A 13,630-nucleotide genomic window follows, 5' to 3' on the forward strand; every position below is an offset into this window, starting at 1 on the left:
TTCATTTTACATGCTTTGGAAATTGAGTGCAAAACACAACAAAAGGAAAAATTCATGAACACAAAATAAAAAATAAATCTGAATGTCCTTTGAAATGTGATTTATTTGTAGTTATTTTATCTTTTTTCTTCCTCTTTTGTAATAGAATATATCTCCTGTTGTGCTCTTGCGCTTTGTGAACTATTGTTTTTCTATTTTTATAGGTGTGTTGTGCACATCAGTCCTGCCATGCAGAGGCGTTGTCTGTTTGCTTTTCCCTCGGTCTTATTCTGACGCCACAGTGAATCAAGGGTCAGCATGCTACTTCATAAATTCAGGGGAGCAGCTCTCGCTCCGCCCACAGTTGAGTTGCTTGCAGCACGATAAACATTGTTTCTTTCTTCGAGGCATCAAAGGTAGGAAACGAGCATATGCGATCGCAGCTGATGAGTGCTTCCTGGAACAGATTTAAAGCCGATGATTGCGGCTGTCGGAGACTGTTTGTACTGTCCGTGAAGTCTGTTAAAGTTTGGCAACGATTGCACTCTTTACTGAGTTGTCTGCGTTGTGTGGCGTTTCGAACAGCTAATAAACATATTAAGTCACTTTGATTTTTGCCAAGTTTTAAATGTGGCACATATTCAGTATTAGAGGAAGTGTTTTTCGGCAGTAATGTAAACATAACTGGAGAGCCTGCGATTTAACGGGGGAAATGAATGTAACGTTGTTATTACTCTTGTTTTCTGCACAACTTCCTGCTCTGCGTAGCTCATTGGCTGCAGCTTCTTGTTAACAGTAAACATATTTTGCACTGTCTCCTTCGCAGAGCTGCAGTATGACCCGTCGTGTGGCAGTGATCGGAGGAGGGTCTTCGGGTCTGGCTTGCATAAAGTGCTGTTTGGATGAGGGGCTGGAGCCTGTGTGCTTCGAAAGCAGCGATGACATTGGTGGTCTGTGGAGGTTTAAGGTTGGCTGACGCTATGTGAATCACTTTACTTTTTGGTCATGTTTTATCATTTTTCATACATATGAAGTGGATTTCCTTCATTTCGGGGGCACATGGTGCGCACTGAGAATCAGAATTTGATCCGAAATAAATATTATGCTAAAAATGGTGCGGGCACAAGGGTTGAAGCACTGTTTTGAATTAGGCATCTTGTTTGCTCAGTGACAAAACAAGTATTTAGATTTCTTACTTGAGAAAAAGTGGTAATCTTTCTCAAGAAGCCTAATACCTAGTTCAAAAGTTTTAGCATTAAATATTCTTAATTTCAATAATTATCAGTAATAGAGCAGATTATATTGGGAAATGTAAACTCTAAAATAAATGGTGTGAAAAACAAAGTACAATATTTGCATCATATTTATTAGACGCGTAAAAACATAGATATAACTAAACTACAAATGCAATAAAACTGTACTCAGGCCTCTGACGAGCATTGAAAGAGTAATGGTGCTTCAGCTCAATTATTTATTTATTTATTTATTTTTTAACTTTAGGAGAATCCAGAGCCAGACAGGGCCAGCATCTACCACTCTGTCATCATCAACACCTCAAAGGAGATGATGTGTTTCAGTGACTTTCCCATCTCGGCACACTTCCCAAACTACATGCACAACTCCCTCATCATGGACTACTTTCGGCTGTATGCTGACCACTTCCAGCTCACCAAGCACATACGCTTTAATGTAAGAATGCTTTATGATGTCTGAAATGGTAAATAGTATCACATAATTAAAAAATAAATAAATAAAATTAAATCCTAATTACTACAACATTAATTTCATAGAAAAAAAAAAACTTTGTTCTGTCCCCTGCGTCTGTCTTTCTGTTGTCCAGACCAAAGTCTTGCAGGTGAAGCAGAAATCAGATTTTTCTCATTCAGGCGAGTGGGTTGTTGAAACGGAGAACAAGGATGGCAAGAAGGAGAAACACATTTTTGAAGCTGTGATGATCTGTATTGGACATCACTGCAACCCCAATATGCCTCTTCATGACTTTCCAGGTAACCCTTGGCCTACAATCGATTACCTCTTAGTTACCTCAAGGGGGGGAAAAAACTACTGACTCTGCAGTTGTAGCAAGATAAAGAGGGAATTGTGTTATTGTTTAAATCAACCCTTGATACTTTCACGTGTCTTCAAATATAGGTCAGAGCAGAAGTATTGAAACATTGTGTCTACCCACCATAAGTCTGTCTTATTTTCTTCAGGCGTTGACACTTTCACAGGGAAGTATTTCCACAGCAGAGACTACAAGACTCCCGAGGAGTGGAGGAATAAAAAGGTCGTGGTGATTGGAATTGGAAACTCTGGAGGAGACATAGCAGTGGAACTGAGTAGAGTCACCAAGCAGGTTGGAATGAGTTGGTCGCATCATTAGAGAAAAAATGTGTCTGAACTGATTTAGTATTTAACATGTGAAACTTCATGATTCTCACAGTTTTAAAGCTGAATCCAATATAAATACAAGCATGTAAAACCAAACAATGGGCATAATTATTTAACTTGTACATCTTCTTAATGCTTTATTTACATATTAGTAATTAGTAATATTAGTAGTTTAGAAAGTAAAATTGAGACAATTCAGACAGAACCAACAAGAGAGCTAACTACTCTTTCTTTCCTTCAAAGCTTTACCTGAGCACTCGAAGAGGAACCTGGGTTCTGAACAGAGTTGGAGACAATGGGGTGCCCCTTGACCTGACTTTTAATAGAATCCTGGACATTCTGAGGAAAATCCTTCCCTTTGATTTTTTCTGTAGTATGGCAGAGAGTCGGCTCAACCAAAGATTCAATCATGGTCTTTACAATCTAAAGCCAAAACACAGGTACTGTATTTGTAGCTAGTATAGAATGTAATATAATCTGCCACGTTAGATTTTTCCAAGTAGTTGTTCTAAGACAAAAATGATGGCCTTTTTGTGCTCACCTTTGTCCTTCTGAACAGTGGCACACACCAGAAGCAGCGTGATATGTTACTTGCAATATTTTGCTTTTTTAGGTGTATCATGCACCCCTTGAGTTTTGTAACCTGGCCCACAAAGCTGGCACAGTGAAGCTGGATGAGTGGTTTGGCCATTTCAGTGATCTATCAGTGCAGGTTCTCAGAAAAGTCCCAGCTTATGCATCTGCAGATGCTTCAGCAGCTGGAAAAGATGAGAATTTTCTGCATGCAGTCACTTTGCTTCCTGTATTGATTACTTCATATATCATCATTGTTGCCTCTTTTTTTTTTTTTTCCTGAGCAGTGACACATATTGTTCAGGATACGATCAACTCTGACACATTTTAAGCACCATTATTAATTTTGATGGGGCTGTGCTGGCGTCAATGTTGGTGTTATTTTATGCAACAACAGTGCAATGTCCAGTGTAAACAACCAGTTCAAAGTATGAAACTTCTGGCTACAACAACAACCCCTTGTCAAAATCAGTGCCTGACAACGTTGACATTTTCTGATATTCATGTTTGCAATTAGATTTTTTTGTATAAATAAAATAATATGAAAAAACTCCTTTCTGAATTTGTTTTGTATTTTTGACTTTTTATTTCAGGCTGTTCAGCCAACATCCCACAGTGAATGATGAGCTTCCCAACCGCATCCTCTCTGGAACAGTTCAGGTGAAACCCAACATCCGCAGATTTCAAGGTTCCAGTGTGGAGTTTGATGATGGCAGTGTAGTGGAAGATGTTGACTTGGTGGTAGGTCTGGAATTACATACTTTTCTTCACCTTCATAGAGATCAGTGAAATTGACTTTCGACTAACATGGACCGCTGTCTTTCAGGTGTTTGCTACAGGATACCAGTTTTCCTTTCCATTCCTGGCTTCACAGGTGGTCTCTGTGTCTAACAACAAAGCATCTCTGTACAAATATGTGTTTCCTCCTGAGCTCGAACGCCCGACTCTGGCTATCATTGGTCTAGTGCAGCCACTGGGAGCCGTTATGCCCATCTCTGAGATGCAGGCCAGATGGGCTACACGTGTCTTCAAAGGTAAAAAATTACTTTTTCTTTAACACAGCTTTTTCTCATCACTCAGGATTTTAGAATTTTTATAGAGTTGTTATTTTTACTACAGTAAACAGCTTTGTCCCCTTTCAAACAGGCTGCATAAAGCTTCCTCCATCAGCTGCCATGCTAAAAGATATTCAGTGTAAGCAGGAGGCCATGGCTCAAAGGTAATGAAGTGGATTTACTCAGCTTTATAGAAACCTATGTTTAAGATCTGCATCTTCATATGTTCAACTCAAACTTTTTCAGGTATGTCACCAGTCAGAGACACACCATCCAGGTGGACTACGTCAGCTACATGGATGAAATAGCAGAGCTAGTGGGAGTTCAACCCAACATCCCAAGGATGCTGCTGACTGACCCCAGGCTGGGAATGAATGTGCTCTTTGGTCCCTGCACGCCGTACCAGTATCGTCTCAGGGGGCCAGGAAAGTGGGCTGGAGCCCGCGAGGCAATCCTCACTCAGTGGGAGAGAATGGCTCAACCTATGCAGACCAGGCAATGCGATGAGCCCAAACCCAGCAGATCATATAAGTGGCCTCTGCTTCTGTCGGCTGCTGCTGTGGGCTCGGCTGCCTACATTAGCAAGAACAACCTTCCAGCTTTCCTCCAGGATCCCACTGCTTTGCTGGACAGGGTTAAAATGTACCTGCCTACACAATGATGGAAAATTCATAACTCATCAGCTTACTAAGTGAGTGATGCAATTGTATATTAACATCAAAGACCAGCTGATCTTAAATGACTAAAAGCTACAGTTACAGCTACATTCATGTGTATTGTCTCAGGTTTCTTGCTTTATACCTTCAGAATTGTGTAACTGGAAAGATCTCCTTTTTCAATTACACAATTTCTGCAGGTTATTTGTTTTAACCCTTAACAGGATGCTGTGACATAGAATCTAATTTAAGCCGATTAAAAAAGAAAAAAAATTGTTTTCCAACAAAAAAAAAAATACATTAATAGCGCTTTAATCCAGATTTGTTTGCAATATATGAGCATAAACATGGGTAAAAAGAAATTATGCTAGCACAGAATGCCATTGTAGAGGGGTAAACTGTTGTTATCCTTTTTTTAACATCAGCACTGTTACTCTACATTGACATGCTGCTCTGTTTTCTTTCATTATATTAATTGAAGTATTCAAATGTTTTTACAACATTACTGATACACAGCACAGATGGTTTGCTATTGTTTCTTTCAAATAAAAATAAATCACAGTGTTGTCACATCTTTCACTACATTTTTAAAATGTTGTTTTATCCATTACTATGTCCCAGTGACTCTAAAGTATGAAAAACATGACTCATAACTATAAATAAAAGTTCAGCACTTGAAACAAATCCATTTTCATGTCTTTTATTAGTAAATAAATCTTTTAAGCCACAAAGATCTGAGATTGTTTGCTGAAAAAATAAAGATCTCTTTTCTCTGCTTTGACTTGGTATTAATACTAAAGACCAGTGCAAGCACGCCTCTTTTTGATGGTGATTGATTGATTGATTGATTGATTGATTGATTGATTGATTGATTGATTGATTGATTGATTATGCTTTTAATTGTCACTTGCAATGTTATACGTACATCTTACCTGCAGTGAAATGGGACCCCTTCCTCCATACATACATTATTGGGGTGCTCAGGAGGTAGAGCGGGTCAGCTGCTGATGAGAAGGTTTGATCCCTGGCTCCCCCAGTTTGCATGCCAAATATCCTTGGGCAAGATACTAACCCCGACTTGCTTTCCAATGCTTCCATCGGAGTATGAATGCGTATGAACGATAGTTAGAAAGCACTCAAAGTAGATAATAGTGCTTGTGTGAATGGGTGTGTGTGGGGTGAATGCGGCGTGTTGTCTAGAGCGCTTTGAGTACTCCAGGAGGCTAGAAAAGCGCTATATAAGAATCAGTCCATTTACCATCATTGTTTGCAATGATAATGGATGAGGCTTCAGTTTTAAAGCTGAATTGAGCTTTCAGTTAACTTTCTAGTGTAGATTGTTAATAACTCAACACAATCTAAACCCAAAGCACAGGTACTGTGTTTGTAGCTTGTATAGAATGTAATATAATCTGTCATGTTAGATTTTTCCAAGTGGTTGTTCTAAGACAAAAATGATGGCCTTTTTGTGCTCACCTTTGTCCTTCTGAACAGTGGCACACACATGAAGTGTGTGTTACAGTTGCTGACGTGCAGTGTTTATTGTGCACGTCTTCACTTTTATATTCTGGCACTTACAGCTGGAACAATCAAGCTGGAGACTCCAGTGTGTGAGTGGCTTGGTCATTTCAGTGATATACAAGTCCAGGTTCTCAGAAGGTCCCAACTTATGCAGATGCAGATGCTTCAGCAGCTGAAAAAGGCAAGATTTTTCCGGATAAAAATTTTCCAAAATTTTCCAGCCTCTGCGTGCAGTCACTTTGCTTCCCTTATTCATTACTTCCTATATCAGCACCTCTGTATCAGCAGAGGGTTTTTTTCTGAGAAGTGACGCATATTGTTCAGGATATGGTCAACTCTGACATGCTTCAAGCACCATTATAAATTTTGATGGTGCTGTGATGGCGTCAATGTTGGTGTGCGTAACAACCAGTGCAATGTCCAGTATGAACAATCAGTTCAAAGTGTGAAACTTCTGGCTACAGTGCCTGACAATGTGACATTTTCTGCTATTCATGTTTGTAATTAGATTTTTTGGTAGCAGAGATAAAAGTGTTAAATAGAAACAGCTAACAAAGGAGGAGACAACATAGGAACTGAGAGAAAAGTGTGATCCAGGGAGGGAGGGGGTGAATCTGTACGCAAGTGAGAACTTCAGTCATCACCAATCATCTGAGAAACGTCAGAAAGGTGTGCTTATCCAAGTCATGCAAGAATATGTACAAAAAAGTTTGGAAGCTATGTACATGAAAATATGAATGCAGTGAGTTTCAAATATAAACCCGTAATTCATTATAGAACACTAAAAACATGCCCGTCTACAAAATTTTACATCAGGGAACGTCATCCTAAAATTGCTGAACAATTGTGCCCCTCTGCCAATCTTTACCTCTGAGAAACTTTTTATAGTTACGTTCCTGACTTACTGCCAGTTAACCGAATAACTGGCAAACTGTTCCTCCAGATATTTTTCAGTAACACTTACTATTCCAGTATTTTGTTACCACCTCCCAGCACTTCGGAGATGTGGTGGTGCCATCAAATTCAAAATGCGCTAACATTTTTAAGCATTTGATGTTTGTCGTGTTCTGCTGTGAATAAAATGTGGGTTAGGGGATTTGCAGATTGTTGTTTTTTGTTTTCTGTTTACAATCTACTCAGAAACCTAACTTTTTCAGAATTGTTTTGTATTGAGTGAATCACTGAAAAGCAAAGTACCATTTTAGAAAACCATTTAAATCCTTTTAAGATGAAACTCGGTATATTTTCAAATTTTACTGTGCTTTTCTTTTTAACACCAGGTTTTGTATAATGGTAATTTTTGCTTTTTGGTGCCACTGACATGCAAAATATAACATACTGAGGATTTGTTTGCTTTTCCTTCAGTCCTGGAGTCAAATAACTGACCCTCCTGTGAAGCAAGGGTTCATAGGCTCCTTTTATATTTAGACCAACCATTTTCATTCCTACTCTCTGCTGAGTTAAATGCAGTATGAAAGCTCTCTTAATTTCTTCAAACAAGGTAAGAAATTTGGATTCTTTATCATAACTGCTGAGTGCATTAAGGGCTGTTGTATCAGGGTTAGCTGTTTCTTCATTTTTAGTTCTGAACTGTACATTTAGGTGTTCTCATCTGTTTATGATTGCTTCGTTTTGTTGTGAGATATGGGGCATGTGGCAGTTTATATATGTTTATAGAAAGTTTCTGAGTCTAGGTGTTTCACAGAGTATTGAGGATTCAAATTCAAGAAGCAAAAGTCAAAAATATATATATTTCAGTCAAAAACATAAAATAAACTTTAGAAATCAAAGGCAAGGCAAGGCAAGTAGGTTAACAGACACTTACAGTGAGCAAAGAAACAACAGGACTATATATACTCACACAATGAGGGTTAATGGGGAAACAATAGGCAAGTCCACACAATCAATGCAATCAAAGGAGAGGAAGTAAAACTATAAACAAGGCACAGAAAAAAACAACTAGCAAACTAAACCAGGAAATAAGTAACAATGACCAAAGAGGGAAACTTAGACACAAATGTAAAGTCAACATGAGGAAAACACAGAAGGAAAAAACACATTATTGTGTATAGAAACTCAGATATGCACAATAATGGGAAATAAGATCTTAAGATTCAAAATACTAAGGATATACATGAAGAACAAAAATGTGAACAATAAGTTGAACTATAAATCAAATAAAAACTATTTAATAGTAATAATTAATAATAGAATAATTAATTATTATCAATCCTGCATTGGCAGACTGAGGTGGGTGTTTCCATCTTTAAGAAGGGGTACCGGAGGCTGTGTTCCAACTATAGGGGGATCAAACTCCTCAGCCTCCCTGGGAAAGTCTGTGCCGGGATGCTGGAAAGGAGAGTCCATCCATTGGTCGAACCTCGGATACAGAAGCAACAATATGTTTTTTTGACCTGGTCGTGGAACACTGGATCAGCTCTTTAACCTCTGATGATGATTCTTGGGAGTTTGCCCAACCAGTCTACTCTACATGTGTTTTGTGGACTTGGAGAAGGCATTTGAGCATGTCCTGTTGGAGGTGCTTTGGGAGTATGTGGTGTGTGGCCCATTGGTACCGGCCATTGGATACTTATGCCTCCATTGCAAGAGCTTGGCTTCGTCAAGTGACAGCCTCCAGCTTGCACTGGAACTGTTTGCATCCATCCGGAAGGGGCTCAGAGTAGAGCCGCTGCTCCTCCAAATCAAAAGGAGCCTGTTGAGGTGGTTTAAGCATCTGACAAGGATGCCTCCTGGGCGCCTCCTGGGTGAGGTGTTTCAGGCATGTCCAACTGGGAAGCAGACCCAGGACACGCTGGAGAGATTATATCTCTTGGCTGGCCTCGGGACACCTTGGCGTTTCCCTGGAGAAGTTGGAGGAGGTGGCCATGTGTTCTGCCTGCTTGCCTACCTGCTTAGTTCCATGTGTATTCCCAGTTTAGTTAGTTTTATATATCTGGTGTTCAGCAATAAAGCTGCCTTTTGAGTTCTTTTGAGTTGGTCTTATCACCTGACTAAATGTTGACTCCCAAGAGTATTTTGTGAAGACATGTTGCCTTGCAACATTAAATTACCTGGGAACGTGAAATCCAAAGCCAGAGTGGACTATAGCTATGGCCAAAACAAAGCAGCAATGACATTGGTGGTCTGTGGAGGTTTAAGGTGGGTTAGACAACATACAGATCGGACTTTGCTTTGCTCTGACAGATGAGATTTGTTTTTCTCTATTCATGGCTTTCTCTGCAGGAGAATCCAGAGCCAGACAGGGCCAGTATTTACTTTTCTGTCATAATCAACTCTTCCAAGGAGATGATGTGTTTCAGTGATTTTCCCATCCCTGCGCACTTCTCAAACTACATGCACAACTCCCTCATCGTGGACTACTTTGGACCACTTCCAGCTCACCAAGCACATACTCTTTAACGTAAGGATGTTTTGCTATTTTTCTGTATTCTGTTGGCAAAACTTAACGTATCACCAAGTTTTCAAAGAAAAAAGCTTTTTTAGTACTTTTTTAGTACTGATATATATAAATGGGGCATACCCACACTCTTATCAAAAACCTGCGTCTGTCTTTCTGTTGTCCAGACCAAAGTCTTGCAGGTGAAGCAGAAATCAGATTTTTCTCATTCAGGCGAGTGGGTTGTTGAAACAGAGAACAAGGATGGCAAGAAAGAGAAACACAGTTTTTGAAGCTGTAATGATCTGTATTGGACGCCACTGCTACCTCAACATGCCTCTTCATGACTTTCCAGGTAACACATGTCTGCGGGCTAGCAATAAACTACATGTAGATTTTATGTAGCCTTATAGAGTTTGGCTGTAGCAATAGAAAGAGGAAGTAATAATATTTAATAACAGTGTTTGACATTCTTTAACCATGTCTGTCGTGGAAACAGAAAGGGAGATTGTGTCTTGTTGTTTTATTTTCTTCAGGCATTGAAACTTTCCAGGGGAAGTATTTCCACAGCAGAGACTACAAGACTCCTGAGGAGTGGAGGAATAAAAAGGTCGTGGTGATTGGAACTGGAAACTCTGGAGCAGAAATAGGAGTGGAACTGAGTAGAGTCACCAAGCAGGTTGGACTGAGATGAACTGATTCCTCATTTAACATTTTTTTTAAATAATAAAAATTTACCCCAAAATTCATTCAGTTAAATTCAGTTCTGTCATTTTTGGACCTGAATCCATACCACCAAAACATACACCTTATACATGAATTATTAACCTATCAGTAGTTCAGACGCTATCAATATGATGAGAATTACATTTTTAAAAAAATATACCAAGAACCAGAGCAATGGCTGACAATGATTAATTTCATCCTAGGTTTACCTGAGCACTCGAAGGGGAGCCTGGATTCTGAACAGACTTGGGGATAACAGGATTCCCATTGACTTGTATTTTAACCGAGTGTTCGACTTTCTAAGGAAAACTGTTCCCTTTGTTTTTTTTCTGTAGTCTGGGAGAGAGACGACTAAACAAAATATTTGATCATGCTCTGTACAATCTAAAGCCAAAGCACAGGTATTGTGTTAATATCTACAACTGCACTAATGCAGTAGGCAGACTCCCTTGAATCTTGTGTTGGGCAAATCTTTATTACTATTTTGATGACTTTATTGCATTTCTTCCTATCAGATATTTTGGACAAAAACTTGGCTTCATGATTGCATGACTGGAAAGCCAGTAAATTCATTTTTTTCATCATATCAGTAGGGCAACGTTTAACTTTCCATTTCAGGCTGTTTAGCCAATATCCAACATTAAATGATGAGCTTCCCAACCGCATCCTCTCTGGAACAGTTCAGGTGAAACCCAACATCCGCAGATTTCAAGGTTCCAGTGTGGAGTTTGATGATGGCAGTGTAGTGGAAGATGTTGACTTGGTGGTAGGTCTGGAATTACATACTTTTCTTCACCTTCATAGAGATCAGTGAAATTGACTTTTGACTAACATGGACCGCTGTCTTTCAGGTGTTTGCTACAGGATACCAGTTTTCCTTTCCATTCCTGGCTTCACAGGTGGTCTCTGTGTCTAACAACAAAGCATCTCTGTACAAATATGTGTTTCATCCTGAGCTTGAACACCCCACGCTGGCTATCATTGGTCTAGTGCAGCCATTGGGATCTATTATGGCTATATCCAAGTTGCAGGCCAGGTGGGCCACACGTGTCTTTAAAGGTCAGAGTTTAATTTAAAATACTTTTCTTTTTCAACTTAGGCATTTACAGGTTTTCATTATTACTAAAGTAAACTGTTGTGTTCTTTAACAGGCTGCATAAAGCTTCCTTCTGTAGTTGTTATGCTGAAGGATATACAGTGGAAGCAGGCAGCCATGGCTCAAAGGTAATAAAGTATATTTACTTGATTTTGTGGTTGCTTAAATATATAGGATCTGTAACACGCCACTTTTTGTTCTGCACATGTTCAACCTAAATGTCATTTTCAGGTATGTCACCAGTCAGAGACACACCATCCAGGTGGACTACATCAGCTACATGGATGAAATAGCAGAGCTAGTGGGAGTTCAACCCAACATCTCAATGATGCTGCTGACTGACCCCAGGCTGGGAATGAATGTGCTCTTTGGTCCCTGCATGCCGTACCAGTATCGTCTCAGGGGGCCAGGAAAGTGGGCTGGAGCCCGCGAGGCCATCCTCACTCAGCGGGAGAGAGTGACTCAACCCCTGCAGACCAGGCAATGCGATGAGCCCAAACCCAGGAGATCATATAAGTGGCCTCTGCTTCTGTCGGCTGCTGCTTTGTCCTTCACTGTCTACGTTAAGAGGAACAACCTTCCAGCTTTCCTACAGGATCCTGATAGTTTGCTGCACAGGGTTAAAATCTACCTGCCTACACAGTAATGCAAAATGTATAACTGAACAGAAATAAAAGATCTGATTAGTCTTGTAATAGTTTAATAGTTGGTAATGCTTTTGCAAGAAATAACATGAGCGTTGGAAATGGACTAATTACTGAAATATATTAGTGAGTGGTGCAATGATTTAATTACTTCAAAGGCCAACTACAATATGTGTCACAATCTGCAGAGGCAGACTGCATGAATTGTTTATGTGAGGACCCAAAAGCAGACCACAGACAGATGGAAACTGGAATTTAACTGAAAGTGTGCTATTTATTAAGGCAGATATACCAAACAGGGAGAAACATAAATAACAAAAATTAAACACAGGATCGTCTGAACTGGAGAGACTAAGAAAATAAGACAAGAACTGGAATACTAGAAAAACCTGGGGAAACCTTGGAAACACGAGAGGAAGCATGGAAGAGCCGTGGGGGGAAAACAGACACAATACAGCAAAGGTCAGAGGAAAACTCAGACAATATATACAGACAGGAGGTGATCAGGGGAAAACATGGGGAACACAGGTGAATGAACAAGACGCCACAGTGGAAGCAAAACTAAACACACTGAACATGGACCATGAGACTGTCAAAATAAAACAGTAAAAAGGCAGACTAAAACACTTGGACTTAACAAGAGAACAGGGAATTGACAATGGGAGACGAGACGCAAACATAAATATGGAACACATACAGAGGATATGACGGGCTGGTGAGAACACACATAACAGATGGGGAAGACCTAGCATGAGACACAAAGGGAAACATGTAAACAAGAGGAGGAGATGAAAACAGAGAGAGAGAGAAGGAGGGGTGACCCGAGAGAGAGGGAACGAGAGCGAGAAGGGGCACAAGGGTCAGGGAGAGACAGGCTGGGGAAACATGGGCAAACATTACAGACAGGGGAGGCATGAAATAAATGCAAAGAGGGGAACATGGGGACTAAATAGGGAAAACCCAGACATGAGCATCACACACACGCATATAAACGGAGACACCGAGAGAGGGGCACAGAGGACAAAGACTCAAGGGAACCTAATAAACAAGGAACTAAACTGATGATAAGTGAACTCAGAGATGTAATAGGAATGAACTCAGAACTAACCAGTTAAATCAAAATAATCATAATAATGCATAACAGATATGAAAACACAAGAAAACTCATCAAATAACCCAGAACCATGATAATATGATTGTTTCTGTATCATCTTAGCATTATTCAATTGAACGGATGCCTCGTTCAGGAGTGTCATTATGCCTTTCTGTGCCCTCTGGCTAGAGTTTCAAAAATTCTATTTAAATGACTAATTATAGTTTTTTAACATTTATTATGAATTTCATTGAGTCTGAACAGTTAAAAAATATTAAAACATTTTCATGTAAAGCAGTACTGTATACCCCTGTGTTCCTTTCTCTGGTTTACATTATTGTTTCACTTTTGTATTGAGTAATATAAAATGCTTCTCAACTCTCAGGCACCATTTTGGCCGAGAGGTTCTGTAGAGCTTGTGAGAAGAAAACAGCTCGAAGTAAGTGTAAGGTTAATATGATCATTGTAGACAATATTTTTTCTAAGTGTCCTATAATGT

General features: G+C 39.6%; 1 protein-coding gene and 1 pseudogene across 3 annotated transcripts; both read left to right on the plus strand.

Annotated features, from left to right (window-relative positions):
* The first annotated feature begins 300 nt into the window (after positions 1-300).
* On the plus strand, positions 301-5,338 carry LOC146680179 (flavin-containing monooxygenase 5-like). Of its 2 annotated transcripts, none has more exons than XM_085447681.1 (10): positions 301-395; positions 806-946; positions 1,480-1,668; positions 1,820-1,985; positions 2,193-2,335; positions 2,614-2,810; positions 3,537-3,684; positions 3,770-3,977; positions 4,090-4,162; positions 4,245-5,338. In XM_085447681.1, the coding sequence occupies exons 2-10, from the start codon at positions 815-817 to the stop codon at positions 4,657-4,659; spliced, it is 1,671 nt and encodes a 556-aa protein (XP_085303807.1). In that variant the 5' UTR covers positions 301-395; positions 806-814; the 3' UTR covers positions 4,660-5,338. The 2 variants fall into 2 exon arrangements, with proteins under 2 accessions (XP_085303807.1, XP_085303806.1); XM_085447680.1 differs by lacking the exon at positions 301-395 and adding an exon at positions 418-697.
* Positions 5,339-7,603: 2,265 nt separating this feature from the next.
* LOC146680180 (flavin-containing monooxygenase 5-like) lies at positions 7,604-13,630 on the plus strand (annotated as a pseudogene). Its single transcript, XR_014918112.1, has 9 exons — positions 7,604-7,676; positions 9,419-9,596; positions 9,761-9,927; positions 10,109-10,251; positions 10,502-10,699; positions 10,917-11,064; positions 11,150-11,357; positions 11,450-11,522; positions 11,626-13,630. The product of XR_014918112.1 is annotated as a flavin-containing monooxygenase 5-like (transcript).

The sequence above is a fragment of the Copadichromis virginalis genome, linkage group LG23 (assembly GCF_057382275.1).
Source record: "Copadichromis virginalis isolate Kocher_CV1m ecotype Utaka linkage group LG23, C_Virginalis_male_GT1.1, whole genome shotgun sequence".
Classification (NCBI taxonomy): Eukaryota; Metazoa; Chordata; class Actinopteri; order Cichliformes; family Cichlidae; genus Copadichromis; species Copadichromis virginalis.